General features: G+C 39.5%; 2 protein-coding genes and 1 pseudogene across 4 annotated transcripts in view; all 3 read left to right on the plus strand.

Moving 5' to 3' along the window:
- LOC127536137 (glutathione S-transferase A-like) overlaps positions 1-18,351 on the plus strand; it is a 35,594-nt gene that overhangs the window by 5,610 nt on the left and 11,633 nt on the right. The window contains exons 1-6 of one of the 3 annotated variants that reach the window (XM_051955680.1): positions 6,017-6,296; positions 7,205-7,270; positions 7,358-7,463; positions 8,051-8,169; positions 8,254-8,342; positions 10,163-11,188. The exons of 1 other annotated variant lie outside the window; for it this stretch is intronic. In XM_051955680.1, coding sequence (XP_051811640.1) covers positions 6,129-6,296; positions 7,205-7,270; positions 7,358-7,463; positions 8,051-8,169; positions 8,254-8,342; positions 10,163-10,298 — 684 coding nt within the window. In that variant the 5' untranslated portion in view covers positions 6,017-6,128 and the 3' untranslated portion in view covers positions 10,299-11,188. Of the gene's footprint in view, positions 1-6,016; positions 6,297-7,204; positions 7,271-7,357; positions 7,464-8,050; positions 8,170-8,253; positions 8,343-10,162; positions 11,189-18,351 lie in introns of those variants that run through there. One more of the 3 variants, XM_051955681.1, reaches the window with a different exon arrangement.
- Positions 950-4,047, plus strand: LOC110970013 (glutathione S-transferase A-like). Its single transcript, XM_051955671.1, has 6 exons — positions 950-1,193; positions 1,352-1,417; positions 1,597-1,702; positions 2,426-2,547; positions 3,348-3,427; positions 3,543-4,047. The coding sequence occupies exons 1-6, from the start codon at positions 1,026-1,028 to the stop codon at positions 3,670-3,672; spliced, it is 672 nt and encodes a 223-aa protein (XP_051811631.1). The 5' UTR covers positions 950-1,025; the 3' UTR covers positions 3,673-4,047.
- LOC127536138 (glutathione S-transferase A-like) lies at positions 13,513-17,370 on the plus strand (annotated as a pseudogene).

The raw sequence follows: 18,351 nt of genomic DNA on the forward strand, positions 1-18,351 counted from the left end.
TTGTTCTGCCCACCTGCACTGTGAATCTTAAATATGAGCATACATTATATGGGGGTTTTCATTTACATGCAGTACAAGATGGAGTAGAGATATGATTGCTTATCGAGCACTGCTGTGCCTGAATCCCCACCCCCACCCTTGTACGTGCAGAAGTAATTGTGCTGAGTCATTGTGACTTTTCAAATGTCAAATCTCAGGTTGCTGTGCAAATGCAACAGAAAAACAGCAAAGTGCTGCAGAAATAGGTTCAAATAAAAACTGGTTTCAACAGGTGAAGTCTTTCAGTAACATTTGTGAAAATACAATTTTAATAATAAAAACTACATGAAATAACTGCAGCAGTGACCACCAATGAACACCTACAGTTGCAGAAGGAACAGGACAAAGTTACTTTTACTTGAACTATTTGCTTTTTCTGCTTTATTTTTGTTTATGTAATGTTTTTAAATGACAAAATAATAGTATAGAATTTATAGTTCTTACTTGAAGAAATAGGCTGATAATTATTTAAAGTTTCAGCACACTGAAACTTCTTATTTAACCTTGCATCAGTGCACAATACAGTCTTGTTTTTGTGCTGGATTTCCTTTTGTTTTTTTATGTGAGCTGCATGCCAAAGCCAAAGAGTGTAGACACAAAGCAAGAGAACTCACTCCTCCTCACACGACTTTGTCAGTGCCTGTTGATGCAAGCACCTGGAAGCAAAATAATCTACATAAAAGAGTTTAATAAAGTCAACTGTGCAGTGTGGGGATTGAAATGTACACATTCAGTAATGCATCACGCTGCCCTGGGTTGACAGAAGGAGCACCGTTTAACCTGCTTAGACTGTGGGTCTGCTATTCTCACAGATCTTTGGTGATAACACAAAAATGGGATGAGACTAAATTCAACCAATCCGGATGTGGTGGGCTGGAGCTTGGAATAAAGCCAAATTTCTCTGCATTTCAGTTCCACTCCGCATTTCGTTCTCCAACCACAACGTCCTGTGTCTTCTGTCAGTTGTTGCACTTCAATCTGAAACCATGGCCAAGGACATGACTCTGCTGTGGGGCTCCGGCTCTGCTCCCTGCTGGAGGGTGATGATCACGCTGGAGGAGAAGCAGCTGCAGGGCTACAACCAAAAACTGCTCTCGTTTGACAAAATGGAACACAAGTCCCAGGAAGTCCTGGACATGAACCCCAGAAGTCAGGTGGGTTGAAGTCAAACTTGCCGTTTACCTAGAAACCAGTCAAATCCTCTCAAAACTTCAGTCTACCTATTAGAAAAAAACTCGGTAATTTATTTTTACACATGCTTGATCATAAAGTAATTATTTTAGTTTTTAATTCCCCCCTGTCTGTCTTCAAGCTTCCTGCCTTCAAATGTGGGAAACATATCCTGAATGAGTCCTACGCCGCCTGCTTTTTCCTGGAGGTGAGAACTTGGCCGAGGTCTTGAACTTGGCGCTAGTTAATATTTCATGCAGTAAAGGAGTTAATAAGTAGGAGGGCTATTCTGCTTGTCAGACAAACAGACATCGTACACCATAGGAGAAGAAACCGAAACTTCATGCTGTTCTTCATGACAGTTCCTTTTTTTTGTTCCATCAACAGAACCAGTACAAGTCCCAGGGAACCAAGCTGATCCCCGACTCCCCCGATGCACAAGCACTGATGTACCAGCGCATGTTTGAGGTTTTGACATTCCATCAGAAAATGGGTATGTTAACCCTTATATGCATAACTGAAGTATTTGGCTCTTGTTTTATGAGGCAAAATTTCCATGCTGGCCCTGACAATACTTCATCTTCATCAAAAATGGCCCAAATGGTGCAAGTTTCTCCAAATTACATTGAAACCACTTGGAATTAGTGAGTTTTTACAGACTAACCCTGCTTCTAAAACTCAACCTCAGTAATAGTTATGGATCTTTGCAGTTGTTGCTATTCAAAGTCCTTTTGGGACTGAGGTGTTCAAAACACATGCTGAATGAAGTCAAGACGACACATTGAATTAAATCTATGTATCCATGAACCTAAACCCTTGTAATAGGTAGTGATGTTGAAGGGTCACATATTAATCCCACAAACTATCAGGTGCTCAGATTGGTTTACATGTAAAGCTAAAATCATGAGACCTGGTGTTTTATTTCTTGAGGAGTGGTGCTAAACTGAGATAGCTGTAATCCCAGTTCATTACAATCGATGAATGCACCACTTCAGGTTCTTATCTGAGCCATTTCTACTGTCCTCAGTGTGAAGCCGATGTTATATAATGATGTCCTGACTGACCCCAGCCACTGCTGGTAAAAAGAAGATAAGGCCCAAACACAAAGTGGGAGTCCATGTTATGCAACATGTGCACAGATTTCTTTGATAGGCCTCATAGCCTTCATATCTCAGAAAATGGTTGTTACAACTAAACATCTGTTGACATTTTCCAGTGGATTTTGTTGCCTACAACTACAGAGTCCCTGAGGGGGAGAGACACGACTCTGCTGTTCAGAGAAATAAGGAGGCTCTGACAGCTGAGCTCAAGCTGTGGGAGGGATACCTGAAAAAAACGGTAAACACTTTAACACTCACACCACACACTACAGTATAACCTAAGGAGATATTAATAAGCAAGAGGCTTTAATATAATGTTACAATACAGCCGCAGCACTTCGTATTGCTGCTATTTTTTTCTTATTCATATTAAATGTTAATGTAAGTGCTGCTCCAAGAATCATAACGAAACTGGATGATCTGAGAGACAAAAATTTAACTTTAATCTTATCAGGATGGAGGTAAATGACTTCATGCTTCAGGAACAGCTCAGCACTTTAATGAAAATGCTCATTCACTACATCAGAGATTTACATGAGAACATTGATAAGTTGGGCTTAGAACAGGTAGCAAAAGGCTGCACCAAGTGGGGATATCTTTGGACATACATCTTGTTGTTGTTTCTTTCAATTATTCCATTCAAAAAATTCCATAGGCTGCTGGACCACTTCTTAATTGGGTGCAGTGACTCTCTGTTCAGACCACAAACCTCTGTAAAATCACAAAACATTTGTTTTATTTTAATTGTTGTTCTGTCATTGTCACACAGATTAAATATGATGTGGTAATTCATGAGTTTCACAGGTGCCACTTGGTAAACTTTGTTATCTTTGGACATTGCCAGGCTGCCTGTTTGACTCTATTTTCTTAAGACAAGCTCACCAAAGCTTGGTGTTGATCTTCCATCAGGCCATCAAAAGAGAGCTTTCGCTTAACATTAGATTGTATCTTTAAAAGACACTTTCACAAATAATGGATGTGAAATACTTAATTAACAATGCTGGCATTCTCCATAAACTCTTGTGTTCTCTCTTCTAGGACTGTTGTCTGGCTGGAAAAGAATTCACGCTGGCTGATGTTGTTTTTTTCCCAAGCGCTACTTTTCTATTCCGCCTTGGGTAAGTGGGTTAAAGGACCAAAAATGACTATTAGCTGCTTATCCAGATGGAGTAATGAACAGAAACATTTGCACAATTTAAAGTGTCATAATAAATTTTTGTTTTTTTTCTGTAGGCTAAGTAGTGAGCGTTACCCTGCACTGACAAAATATTACAACAGTCTGAAAGACAGACCCAGCATCAAAGCCACCTGGCCTCCTCACTGGCAAACCAGCCCTGGATCGGACATGTTGAAAACCATCTGAGATCTAAATCCTGCTCAGTGGACACACTAACAGTTCCTGTCATGATTCGATATGTAATTACTCCTTGCATTGCACTACTTTTTTTATAAAAAAAAGAAAAAAACTATGCTTTGCCTCTGCTATGAAAAACAATTTTCTACAAAGTGTAAAAAGAGGAGAAACTCAACTATTATTCTTTAAAAGATAAAAGAATATTCACACTAAATAACATGCATGATTGGGTCTATGTAATGTAAGTCTAAGTGTTATTAACTCACCTCTCCTAACTCAGAAACGCATATATACAAACACACCCAGTGTTGATCAGGTTTTTCGATCATACACAAATTCAGTCCTGTGGTAAACTAATTAAAGTTGTCACTGCTAACAATCAGACTTCCTCTCTTTGTGTGTTTTATCACCCTTTTGACTGTGCCCTGGAATCGGAGGAATGAAGGTTAGTCCAGCAAGACATAATCCATGTCGGTGAATGAGAGGGACACAAGGTGAAGGGTGAGGTTACAGAGAGTAGAGATCAAGAAGGTGGAGGATTTTAAGTACTTAAGGTCAACAGTCCAGAGCAATGGAGAGCATGTAAAAGAGATGAAGGAGCAAGCAGATTGGAACGGGTAGAGAAAAGTGTCAGGTATGATAAAAGATTATCAGCAAGAATGAAAGGAAAGGTGTAGGAAATGGTGGTGAGACCAAAGATGTTGTATGGTTTGAGGAAAAGACAACAGGCAGAGCTGGAGGTAGCAATGATTAAAATGTTGAGGTTCTCTTTGGGAGTGACCAGGATGGATAGGATCAGGAATGAGTACGTCAGAGGGGCAGCACATGTTAGATGTGCTGGAGATAAAGCCAGCAAGGCCAGACTGAAATGGTTTGGACATGCACAAAGGAAGGACAGTGAATATATTGGTAGAAGGATGACAATTTTTGAAGTGCCAGGCAGGAAGCCAAGAGGAAGATCAAAGAAGAGGTTTATGGATGTAGTGAAAGAGGACATGACGATAGTGTGAGAGACGAGGATGCCAAGGATAGGGTGAGATGGACGCAGATGATTTGCTGTGGCAACCACTGAAAGGAAAATCCACGTTATCAACTCCCCTCTCCTGACCCAGAAACACACACACACACACACACACACACACACACACACACACACACACACACACACACACACACCCAGTGTTTATCAGGTTTTTAGATTACGTTCTAATTCAGTTTTGTGGTAAACTAAAGTTGTCACTGCTAACAGGCAGACTTTGTGTGTTTTGTCACACTTTTGACTGTGGCCTCCACCTGCATGTGTTTTAAGCTTCATCTCACCTCCCAATCAATCTATGTGTGTACATGAGCATTGCTTTTTAAATCACATTTTTTCTCTTATCCTTCTGTATGTGGTATGATTACAACTTAGACATGGGGCTTCATAATAATGTTGTTCCTTCAGCTTTATTTGCACGATGAAATCCTATCTGTGTGTGCTTTTGGCAGCTAAAGCTTGTGACTCAACACCGTTGTGCACATGACACAAAAATATAAAGAACATATTAAACTCTACTTTGCATAGGACAGTTGCAAATGTGTGTGCATGGACTTTGCAAATGTATTTCTTACATGTGCAGCACACAGTATTTCTTTTACAGTGCTTCTTGTTGCTCCTTCAGCAAAGAGAGAACTGGTTTATGATGTCATCTGCATCACCTTTATAGCCTCTGAACACATTCGCTATTAGGAAACAACGCTTTCAAGAAATATTTCATTTGTTAAAACTTGAGATTTGTTGTGGATGGGTGTTGTGGTACCTGCACAAGAAAGTTTCAGTTTTTCTGAGATCAATCAGTAGCACACACAATCTCAGTCTCTCTCTCTCTCTCTGTGTGTGTGTGTGTGTGTGTGTGTGAAACATATGTGTGTGTGTGTGTGTGTGTGTGTGTGTGCATATTTTGCCTGTGAACTTGAGTCGTGTGGGGTCATATATGGACAAGGATGCACCTGCGCGTAGAAATTCAGGTTTATCTGAGATCAATCAGTAGCACATATAATCTAAACTTTTCATTGTGTGTGTTTGTGTGCACATGTGCATGTGTGTGTGCATTCATGTGTTTGTGTGTGTCGTCGTGGTTTTTCGAGCTGTGTGTGATGTGGGTGTGTGTTTTAGAAATATGTGACTATAATTTTTAACTGCTATTTTTGACCATAAGATACGAGAGGTAATGAACATATTGAAATCAATCAATTATGTTCATCAAAAATATCAGATAAACAAAATAAACTTTTTGAAATCTCATAGTTGTAGTTTCATCTCCCAGCCAGTAGGTGTCAGTATGCACTCTATCAAAGCTTGGTAACCCAATAAAGTGGGTAAAGAGTGACAGTCTTCAGCTCGTGCTCAGTCATCGAGCTGCAGTGTGTGTCTTCAGGAACAGTAGCAAGTGTCATCTTGAGCCGAGGCTGTTTAAACCGAAACCATGGCCAAGGACATGACTCTGCTGTGGGGCAGCGGTTCTCCTCCTTGCTGGAGGGTCCAGATCATGCTGGAGGAGAAGCAGCTGCAGGACTGCAACCAGAAACTGCTCTCCTTCGATAAAATGGAGCACAAGTCCCAGGAAGTTCTCGATATAAACCCGAGGGGTCAGGTGAGGACAGCAACAAAATAATAATAACATTAACAGTAACCATAATAATGAAAATAATTATGAATCTGCTTCTAATCACATCGCGATAAGCTCATATTAATCCTCTCAGCTTCATGCTCTTAGTAGCAACTAGTTATGCTCTGTTGCGCTGCAAAGGACTTGACACCAAACTCCTATCAAAAAAATGTGACATATAATGATTTCCAGTATTGGTATGTAAGTATACCTGTTTGAATCAAACAGAAGAGCTTTACCAAATCACAATAATGGGCTTTTTAATTCACCATGTGCTCCATTTTTTAATTCGGGTTCTAAACACAAATACATGAATGAACTTGTGTAATTCCTCCTTATCAGTATCAAAATTCCCCTTGTTCGCTAGCTATTGCATGATAAAAAAATCAGCTAAGCTAACAAATCAAAGCGATGGTAAAGTCAAGTGCGTTTACAGTGGATATAGTATTATCATACCGAAGATATAAGCTTATTTAATTTAATGTCTTAATGTAAGCTTTGTAGGACATGTACACTCAACAAAAATATGAATGCAACACTTTTTTTTGCTCCCATGAGAAAAAACAAAAGTGTTGCGTTTATATTTTTGTGGAGTGTATTTTACGAGCAAACGAGAATAAAATAGTTTTAAATATAGCTTGATGCAGGGCTTCATTACATGTTGTAATAAAAATGCACCTGCTGTTGATAGCTTCATAGTCACAAAACCTTCAAACACAGTTTTGTTTACAAGGTTTTATAGGGACTAATTGTTCGTAATATTTTCTGTAATACAACACAACAGTTTGTCCTAATTAGTTCCCAGTAGCATTATCATTAAAGCATGATACATAATAAAAGTTAAGCCTTTAATAGTCTTTCTCACTCGCATTGTAACTTGGTTTATTTTTCAGCTTCCATCGTTCAAACACGGAAACATCATCGTGAACGAATCCTACGGCGCCTGTTTTTACCTGGAGGTGAGGGAGACGCTCCAACAAGCAGTTTTACACTCAGCATCATGAATTGTGACAGCAGTTCAAATGTCTTTCCTGTCCTAACAACAGAGCCAGTTTAAAAACCAGGGAACCAAACTGATCCCAGATGACACCGATCAACAAGCTCTGATGTACCAGCGCATGTTTGAAGGCCTCACATTCTACGATAAAGCTGGTAAGAAATAGAGTTTGGTGCTAGTCCTCTTGGTGACAAAATAACACTTGGACTGTTGTTTTCACCTGATATTTTCCATACTATTTATTTGATTGATTTAAATCAACAGTAGAATGGTCTGGGTTTTTTTTTCAAAGCATAGAATCCCTGACAGATCAAATATGATTAAAATCCATGACCAAAAGACTAAGAAGCTGTTAAATCTTTACTATATGTTACTCCTCTGAGCCCCACTGCTTTTGAAATAATTCTGGAAACACATCAGTAAATCACAGCGCTGCACTCTGTGATGAGTTCCTTCATTATGGTGTGAATGGATGCAATAGTTTAATTTATGCATTTATGCAATAATTTTTCCTACAGTGTGTGTGCTCCATACATTTTGTAAGTCTTGTGACACTGATTTAAATTTCAGCTGCACAAACCAGTCATTCTCATCTATTAAATGAAGCTATGTATTTGTGACATGTATATTGACATGTATATACGATATATTTGTTTTAAATTTGAACGTGCTACAATCTGAAGCCACTGTCTGCTGAATGTGTTAATACATGTGTGTAATCTGAATGTTTTTCTGATTTTAGTTACCGTTATCTACTATGAATATTACGTCCCTGAAGGAGAGAGGCACGACTCAGCTGTGAAGAGAAACAAAGAGGCTCTGGTCACTGAGCTGAACCTCTGGGAAGGATACCTGCAGAAGGTATGTTGGTGAGCAGTGAAAACACAAACTGACTCAACATCCACTGATGCATTCAAACTGTATTTGTCCTTCTTTTCTTTCCAGCTGGGCTCTGGCTCTTACCTGGCGGGACCGTCTTTCACACTGGCCGATGTGGTTGTTTTTCCGACTGTTGGTTATCTTTTCCGATCTGGGTAAGAGAAACCTGGGGCCTCATTTATAAAGCTTGCGTACGCACAAAACAGGGCCAGAAAGTGGTGTACGTCACTTTCTACGCAAAGGTTGTGATTTATAAAAACAAACTTGGCGTGAGAATGTGCGCACCGGTGCACCAACCTTGATTCTTGATGCTTGCTTACGCACAAAACAGGGCGTAAATCACAAACTTTGCGTAGAAAGTGGCGTACGCTGTGTTCGTTGTGATTTCTAAAACAAACTTGGCATGAGAATGTGCGCACGGGTGCGCCAACTTTGATGCTTGCTTAAGCACATTTTGCAGACAGAGGGAACGGCAGTGCCGGAGGGTGAAGTGACGAATTGAAACCAGATTGATCTCAAACCTTTATTGTTATCACATATTAGACTTGGAGAGCCGGATAATCTTAAACCCTCATTGTTGTAGATGTTCATATAGTGCGTCATTCGGTCTACGACTGTATTTGCAGAACTATGTTCATATATTAACAGGGGCGGATTGAACGTTATTTCATTCGGTCGTTTGACCGAAGGGCCGGTCCACATCTGGGGCCGGTGCGGTGATCTTTATTAAATAATTTTGTTTACTGATCACCCGGTGCCCGTATGGATCATCGGGGAAAGCAGAAGACCCATTTGCAGGGGTGGTCTCTGACGCAGTGGCCCGGCTTCGATTCCTGCCCGCGGGACTTTTATGCATGTCTTCCCCCTACTCTTCTCCCCATTTCCTGTCACTCTTCACTGCAACTATCACAGTAAAAAGGAAAAAAAAAGTAAATAATTTTGTTTATCTATCCATATGCGGCCGAATGGGATGAGCGTCCAACCATTAATCAGCCCTCTACAGGCACGCAGGCACACATGCTTCATACCACAACTCCCGAGTGAAAATGAATTTGTCTATGTGAACCAAAAAAATGTACTTTCAATCAGTGTACAAATTATTTGTACATCGGACATGATCATAACAAATTTAGTGGCAGGGTGTCCTGGGTCAACACATGATTCATTCATCCTGACGCACAGCAGTGAAAAGACTGCCGGCCGGCGCTGCGTGAAATGCCGTGGATCAGCAGCTTATTTATATACAGATACATTCATGAGCTACTTTGCATTGACCATTCATGGTAAAATGTGGGTGTGTTGTGGGCGGAATGTGAGGTGGATCCACCTGTGCAATCTTCCAGCTGGTGTGTGATTTATCAAGAAATTGCATGCAGCTGTGCTTCCGCAAAGTTTTATAAATCAGGGGCGAAGGGCATACGCCCTTTTCGGATTTTCAGCGTACGCAATGTTTTATAAATGAGGCCCCAGGACTGTAAGAGATGCTGCCTTCAGATGAGGCTCATGAGCTTCTGATTGTGACATGAGAAGTCTTGTACTTGAAATAACTGGCCATTATAGCAATGCTTCCAAACTTTGGTTGAGTATAATGCATTTTGTTCAGTGGGGAGAACAAACTTGTAGGAAATAGAAAAGAAATAATGAAACGACAGAATGAAAAGATCAAGCTGTTGGGAACATCTACCTACATTTTTCTCATTCTTACTACTTCTGAAAAATGAGTTTGCATGACTTCCTCCATTTCTGATGTCAGCGAATTCCTCACAACTCGAGAACTCAAAGCTTTTAGAAAATTTCTTCTTACTAAGTTGTGAGTACAACAATTTTCAATGACTCTTTTCATGAACACAATAAACCTCATTTGAAAGCAGCAAAAAATACAAACAGAACCTGAACTTCTTTGAAGATCTAATCAGTAAATTACATCACAGTGTGTAGATGTTACAGTTCAAATGTGCTACTTTCTGATCCACAGGTTGTCTGCTGAGCGCTACCCTAAACTGGGAGAATACTACGCTCTGGTGAAGGAGAGACCCAGCGTCAAAGCCAGCTGGCCTTCTCATTGGCTGGAGGACCCAAAGGGAGACGAGGACACCCTGAAGGACATCTGATATTTACACTCTCTTTATTGTGATGTTCTGGTGTGACCTCTAATGCAACGCTTTTGCTTTTGTCTACTAAAAGCTTAACTAACAGCTTGATGAATATGATACAGCTCAGATTTTGATTATTGGTGCTGTGAAAGAAATTGTTGGCTTATTAAAAAGTTATGAATACATTTGAGAATTACAGGTGCAGCTTGTGTTGCCCTCATACACTGTGTGTATAACTAACATGAATCTGTGTTGACTCACACGTGCAGGCTACTACACCAAAGGTTTCTAATGCATTTAGAGTTCCTGTGAGGTCAGTGAGTGTTAATGCATTCATATCAGTTAGCATTTCTTGGAGACTCTCTGCTGTCATACTGTATTAGCTGATATATTGAGGCTATAATATAATTAGTGTGCACTGTAGATTTCAATCTCACATCCTTGTCCCAGTAGAAAAGGTGGACAGAGTCGTTGAGGATGAGACCTCTGTGTTCATAGAAATCACAGAAGTGGCTTGCTCTGCACAAAAGTAGCTCAGATATCCTGCATTGTTCAAGATTGCATCCTTTGCATGATTTTTGCATTTTCACTTTCATGCACAGCCTCTTGGAGACACACCAGCCATACTGTATGTTCAACTATGTCACTTAAACAGTAGATATATATCTGGTTTGCAGAAGTATTTTTTTTTTATGATTGTGAACATGGATTTATATCCTACACACTGGAGAAGTGCAAGTTTGATCCAATTTCTGGTCCTTGTCTTTGCCCTTTGATCTAATTTAAATGCTGATGATTACAGGAATAACTGTTATTTCATATGGAAGAGATGAAATATCCATCATGGGGCTGACTCAGTCCTAAAGCTTCTACTGATAAGAACAGAAGAAATAAACTGTTTATGGGGATCGGTTGTATATTGTTACTTGTCATGATATGATTACTTTATGTGTATCTAATTCATTACCAGCAGAACTTTATCTGCAGCTGCAAGTCTCACTTTTAGGAACAAAGATGTTGAATTAGTGCAGCATGCAGATGATCACATGCATAAAACCCTCCCACCAGAACTTTTTTTATGATGTTCAAAAACATGAACCAAATAGTGGGAAAAACTAAATCTAAAAATGATTTTCCTCCGAAAATACAGATCTTAACAAAACGACACCATGATCAGGAGATATGTTCATATTCACCCTTGATCAAAGAACTCTGTACTTTCTTCTCTGCATTCATTACCTGAACCTTTATTTATGCAGGGTGGTGCTGTGAGTGGTCACTCTCTTTTGTAATGTGTACAAAGTAAACATGAGTCAAAAAATACAACAGTTGGACAAATATACAACTTAGAGCAAAGGATAAGGTTGGAGTTGAGAAAGGGTGGTCAATCCATTACATGAAAGTTTTGATTAACTGGTTTGACTGATGCATGTAGAAAAGAACCAGTTGTATGAACCAACATAGACTGCATCTGCTTTTGAACGAGTGATGTTTACCTGCCAGCCTGTCTCATGTGACAGTTCCAGAGTGTGCATGGACATTGATGAAGTCGTAGATTTGAATTTATCTTCCGTGGTGAGAATATGGAATGACAGGAAAAATCTTGAAATAAGAGAATATTTCTGATGCGATCTCTGTTGAAGAAACATGAAATATTACTGGGCAGCAGCTGAGTGTGTTTTTTGAAGGAAGAGCCTTGAGCACAACCATATGTTTCTCTTGTCATTTCTGCACCCTTATGGTTTATTTCCACATACATTTTACGCTACTTCAAATTCAGTTTCAAATTACTTTATTGTTATTCAGGCAAATTACATCGGAGATGTACTTCAGAACGAAATGATGATGCAGAGTCAGCAACACAAAGAAACACAATTTAAACAAACACCTGAGATAAATTAAATATGTTATAAATACTGGTGAAATAATGCAGTGAATGAAATGAGTAAGTGAAAATGAGAGAATAAATAAGAAGTTATTGCACATGTCCAAGGTAACTGCATTTGTGAAAGGCAGGAGAGTGTATATGTTTAATCACTACAGTCCTCTGTTTCAAAGACAGATTGCGGTGGGAAAGAAACTCTTCTTGAACCTAACAGTTTTACATCTCAGGCTGTGGTACCTCCTGCCTGAGGAGGTTGACAGACAGTGTTGCTCTGCCAAGTCCCTTACAGGTGATAGCGAGACCCCATTGATCCTCTCAGCAGCCCTCACCACTCTTCTCTTCAATGCCTTCCAGTCAGAGGCACTGCTGCTCTCATGTTACAGTGAAATGCTGCTGGTTAGCGCGCTCTCTATGGTTCCTCTGTCGGAAGTGGTGAGGACTGATGTGTTCAGATGAACTCTCTTTAGCCTGTGCAGGAAGATCAGGCACTGATGAGCCTTCTTGGCAATGGAGATGTGCAGAGGTCAGGTGAGGTCATGAGCCATATACATACACTCTCAGGAATTTGGTGTGCTGCACTATTTCTTTTGCAGTGTCCATAATTTAAACCGGGGTGTTCACTGGGTGTTTCTTCGATCACCATCAACAGTTCTATGTGTTTTCCACATTCAGGATCAGATTGTTCCTGTTGCATCATTTCACAAAAAGACTTCATCTCTTCTCTTTAGTCTTCCTCCTCATCACTTTGAATGAGACTTACCATTGTGATGTCATCCTCATACATTACCATGTGGTTTGTGCTGAACTTTGCACAACAATCGTGGGTCATCAGAGTGAAGAGAAGGAGACTAAGAAAGCACCTTCTCCTGTGGAGAAAATGAGCTTCAATGACTTGTTGATTCTGGCAGCTGCTCAATTTGCACATTGTCCAGAATTCCACAACAGACACTAAGAAATTTTTGCCTATGTGAACGATCTGCTCCTTTTTTCCCCCCTTGACTCATGATCTTTGGTGATAACTCAAAAACGGGATGGGACTAATGGGGACTGTTTGTGTGCACATGTGCATGTCTGTGTGCCTGTGTGTGTCTGTGTGTCATTGTGGTTTTTCGAGCTGTGTGTAACGTGGGTGTGTGTTTTAGTTCTATGTGACTGTGATTTTTAACAGCTGTTTTTGACCCTAAGACACGAGAGTTAATTAACTTATAGAAATCAAGCAATTATGTTCATCAAAAATATCAGATAAATAAAATAAAGCTTTTGAAATCTCAAAGTTGTAGTTCCGTCTCCCAGCCAGTAGGTGTCAGTATGCACTCCATCAAAGCTTGATAACTTAATCAAGTGGATAGAGTGACAGTCGTCATCTCATGCTCAATCATCGAGCTGAAGTGTGTGTCTTTCGGAACAGTAGGAAGTGTCATCTTGAGGCTGTTTAAACTGAAACCATGGCCAAAGACATGACTCTGCTGTGGGCCTCCGGCTCTGTTCCCTGCTGGAGGGTCCAGATCACGCTGGAGGAGAAGCAGCTGCAGGGCTACGACCACAAACGGCTCTTCTTTGAGAAAATGGAGCACAAGTCCCAGGAAGTTCTAGATATAAACCCGAGGGGTCAGGTGAGGACAGCAACGTACCAATAAAAACCGTAGTATTAACCATAATAATATTAATAACAATAAATTCTGCTTCTTATCACAACGTGATAAGCTCAATCCTCTCAGCTTCATCCTCTTAAGAGCAACTAGTTATGCACTGTTGCGGACTTGACGCCAAACTCCTTTAAAAAACCAATGCGACATACAATGATTTCTGGTATTGGTATGTAAATATACATGTTTGAATCAAACGGGAGAGCTTTACCAAATCACAATAATCAACTATTTAATTCGATATGTGTTCCATTTTTCAATTAGGTTTATTTAAAGAAATACACGAATGAACCTGCGCATTTCCTCCTTTTCAGTATTAAAGTTTCCTTTTTTCGCTAGCTATGGCACCATAAAACTACGCTAAACTAACGAATCAAAGCAATGATAAAGTCAAATGCGTTTACAGTGGATGTAGTATTATCATATCGAAGATATTATAACTTTATTTACTAATTTAATGTCTTAATATAAGCTTTGTTATACATATAGCTATTTAGAAAACCTGCTGTTGATAGTTTCATAGTCTCAAAGCCTTCAAACACAGTTTTGTTTGCAAGGTTTTATAGTGAGTAATTGTTCGTAATATTTTCTGTAATACAACACAACAGGTTGTCCTAATTAGTTCCCAGTAGCATTAGCATTAAAGCATGATGCATTCTAAAAGTTAAGCCTTTCTAGTCTTTCTCACTCACATTGTAACTTGTTTTTTTTTTTTTCAGCTTCCATCTTTCAAACACGGAAACATCATCGTGAACGAATCCTACGGCGCCTGTTTTTACCTGGAGGTGAGGGAGACGCTCCAACAAGCAGTTTTACACTCAGCATCATGAATTGTGACAACAGTTCAAATGTCTTTCCTGTCCTAACAACAGAGCCAGTTTAAAAACCAGGGAACCAAACTGATCCCAGATGACACCGATCAACAAGCTCTGATGTACCAGCGCATGTTTGAAGGTCCCACATTCTACGATAAAGTCCGTAAGAAAAGTTTGGTGCTCGTCCTCTTCCTGACAAAAAACCCACTTGGATTATTGTTTTCACCAGATATTTTCCATACTATTTATTTGATTGATTTAAATCAAGAATACAATGGTCTGTTTTGTTTTTGTTTTCATAGCATAGATTTCCTGGCAGATAAAAAGCTGATTTAAATCCATGACAAAAATACCAAGAAGAAACAAATTATCTGTTAAATCTTTACTATATGTTACTCCTCTGAGCCCCAATGCTTTTGAAAAAGATCTTAAAACACATCAGTGAATCACAGCGCTGCACTCTGTGATGAGTTCTTTAATTAAGGTGTGAATGGAAACAGTTTAATTTATGCATCAGCAAAAAAACAAAAACCTCTCTTGTGGCCATTATTCATCACTATTACTTAGGAACAGAAGAGAAGATTGTGACTGTATTTTCCATTCATATTTTTTGGCCAGATACCATATTGGTGGCTCTAATTTTGGTGAATTTCAAAGATTGGCCCACCTATGAAATTCCTACAGTGTGTGCTCCATACATTTTGTAAGTCTTGTGACATCTATTTCAATTTCAGCTGCACAAACCAGTCATTCTCGTCGATTAAATGAAACTATGTATTTGTGACATGTATATACGATATATTTGATTTAAATTTGAACGTGCTACAATGGGAAGCCACTGTCTGCTGAATGTGTTAATACATGTGTGTAATCTGAATGTTTTTCTGATTTTAGTTACCGTTACCTTCTATGACTATTTCGTCCCTGAAGGAGAGAGGCACGACTCAGCTGTGAAGAGAAACAAAGAGGCTCTGGTCACTGAGCTGAACCTCTGGGAAGGATACCTGCAGAAGGTATGTTGGTGAGCAGTGAAAACACAAACTGACTCAACATCCACTGATGCATTCAAACTGTATTTGTCCTTCTTTTCTTTCCAGCTGGGCTCTGGCTCTTACCTGGCGGGACCGTCTTTCACACTGGCCGATGTGGTTGTTTTTCCGACTGTTGGTTATCTTTTCCGATCTGGGTAAGAGAAACCGAGACTGTAAGAGATGCTGCTTTCAAATGAGACTCATGAGCTTCTGATTGTGACATGGCAAGTCCTGTACTAAATATAACTGGCCATCATAGCAATGCTTCCAAAACTCGGTTGTGAGTATAATGCATTTTGGTTAGTGGGGAGAACAAACTTGTAGGAAATACAGAAGACATAATAAAAAGATGAAGCTGTTGGGAACATCTACCTACATTTCCCTCATTCTAAAATTAAAAGAAAAACTGACCTTCTTACTTCTTCTGAAAAATGAGTTTGCATGACTTCCTCCATTTCTGATGTCAGCGAATTCCTCACAACTCGAGAACTCAAAGCTTTTAGAAAATTTCTTCTTACTAAGTCGTGAGTACAACAATTCTCACTGACTCATTTCATGAAGACAATAAACCTCATTTGAAAGCAGCAAAAAATACAAACAGAACCTGAACTTCTTTGAAGATCTAATCAGTAAATTGCATCACAGTGTGTAGATGTTACAGTTCAAATGTGCTACTTTCTGATCCACAGGTTGTCTGCTGAGCGCTACCCTAAACTGGGAGAGTACTACGCTCTGGTGAAGGAGAGACCCAGCATCAAAGCCAGCTGGCCTCCACATTGGCTGGAGACCCAAAGGGAGACGAGGACACCCTGAAGGACATCTGATATTTACACTCTCTTGTTATTGTGATGTTCTGGTGTGACCTCTAATGCAACGCTTTTGCTTTTGTCTACTAAAAGCTTAACTAACAGCTTGATGAATATGATACAGCTCAGATTTTGATTATTGGTGCTGTGAAAGAAATTGTTGGCTTATTAAAAGTTCTGAATACATTTGGGAATTACAGGTGCAGCTTGTGTTGCCCTCATACACTGTGTGTATAACTAACCTGAATCTGTGTTGACTCACACGTGCAGGCTACTACACCAAAGGTTTCTAATGCATTTAGAGTTCCTGTGAGGTCAGTGAGTGTTAATGCATTCATATCAGTTAGCATTTCTTGGAGACTCTCTGCTGTCATACTGTATTAGCTGATATATTGAGGCTATAATATAATTAGTGTGCACTGTAGATTTCAATCTCACATCCTTGTCCCAGTAGAAAAGGTGGACAGAGTCGTTGAGGATGAGACCTCTGTGTTCACAGAAATCACAGAAGTGGCTTGCTCTGCACAAAAGTAGCTCAGATATCCTGCATTGTTCAATATTGTGTCCTTTGCATGATTTTTGCATTTTCACTTTCATGCACAGCCTCTTGGAGACACACCAGCCATACTGTATGTTCAACTATGTCACTTAAACAGTAGACGTGTATCAGGTTTGCAGAAGTATTTTTTTTATGATTGTGAACATGGATTTATATCCTACACACTGGAGAAGTGCAAGTTTGATCCAATTTCTGGTCCTTGTCTTTGCCCTTTCATCTAATTTAAATGCTGATGGTTACAGGAATAACTGTTATTTCATATGGAAGAGATGAAATATCCATCATGGGGCTGACTCAGTCCTAAAGCTTCTGCTGATAAGAACAGAAGAAATAAACTGTTTATGGGGATCGGTTGTATATTGTTACTTGTCATGATATTAGTTTATGTGTATCTAATTCATTACCAGCAGAACTTTATCTGCAGCTGCAAGTCTCACTTTTAGGAACAAAGATGTTGAATTAGTGCAGCATGCAGATGATCACATGCATAAAACCCTCCCACCAGAAATTTTTTATGATGTTCAAAAACATGAGCCAAATAGTGGGAAAAACAATCTAAAAATGCTTTTCGTCCGAAAATACTAGATCTTAAAAAACGATCCCATGATCAGGAGATCAATTCATATTCACACTTGATCACAGAACTCTGTACTTTCTTCTCTGCATTCATTACCTGAACCTTTATTTATGCAGGGTGGTGCTGTGAGTAGTCACTCTCTTTTGTAATGTGTACAAAGTAAACATGAGTCAAAAAATACAACAGTTGGACAAATATACAACTTAGAGCAAAGGATAAGGTTGGAGTTGAGAAAGGGTGGTCAATCTATTACATGAAAGTTTTGATTAACTGGTTTGACTGATGCATGTAGAAAAGAACCAGTTGTATGAACCAACATAGACTGCATTTGTTTTTCGACCAAAAAATGTTTACATACCAGCCGAGCAAAATGAAAACTCATGCACACTCAGGAGCTCTCACATGAGACATCCTGCATACTGATGAAGACACAGATATGAATTTATCATCAGTGGTGAGAATGTGGAATGAATAGAAAAGTCTTGAAATAAGAGAACATTTCTGATGCGATCTCTGTTGAAGAAACATGAAATATTGCTGGGCAGCAGCTGAGTGTGTTTTTTGAAGGAAGAGCCTTGAGCACAACCATGTATATTTCTTGTCAATTCTGCACCCGTATGGACTATTTCCAAACACATTTTACACCTCTTCAAATTCAGATTCAGATTACTTTCTTGTCATTCAGGCAAATTACATCGGAGATGTACTTCAGAATGAAATGATGGTGCAGGGTCAGCAATAAAAACACACAA

Source organism: Acanthochromis polyacanthus, chromosome 11, assembly GCF_021347895.1.
Source record: "Acanthochromis polyacanthus isolate Apoly-LR-REF ecotype Palm Island chromosome 11, KAUST_Apoly_ChrSc, whole genome shotgun sequence".
In the NCBI taxonomy this organism is placed as follows: Eukaryota; Metazoa; Chordata; class Actinopteri; family Pomacentridae; genus Acanthochromis; species Acanthochromis polyacanthus.

Coding starts and splice junctions, on each gene's coding strand:
- LOC110970013 (XM_051955671.1), top strand. CDS start 1,026: ATGGCCAAGGACATGACTCTGCTGTGGGGCTCCGGCTCTGCTCCCTGC. Junction 1,194..1,351: donor ACATGAACCCCAGAAGTCAG/GTGGGTTGAAGT, acceptor TCTGTCTTCAAG/CTTCCTGCCTTCAAATGTGG. Junction 3,428..3,542: donor ACTTTTCTATTCCGCCTTGG/GTAAGTGGGTTA, acceptor TTTTTTCTGTAG/GCTAAGTAGTGAGCGTTACC.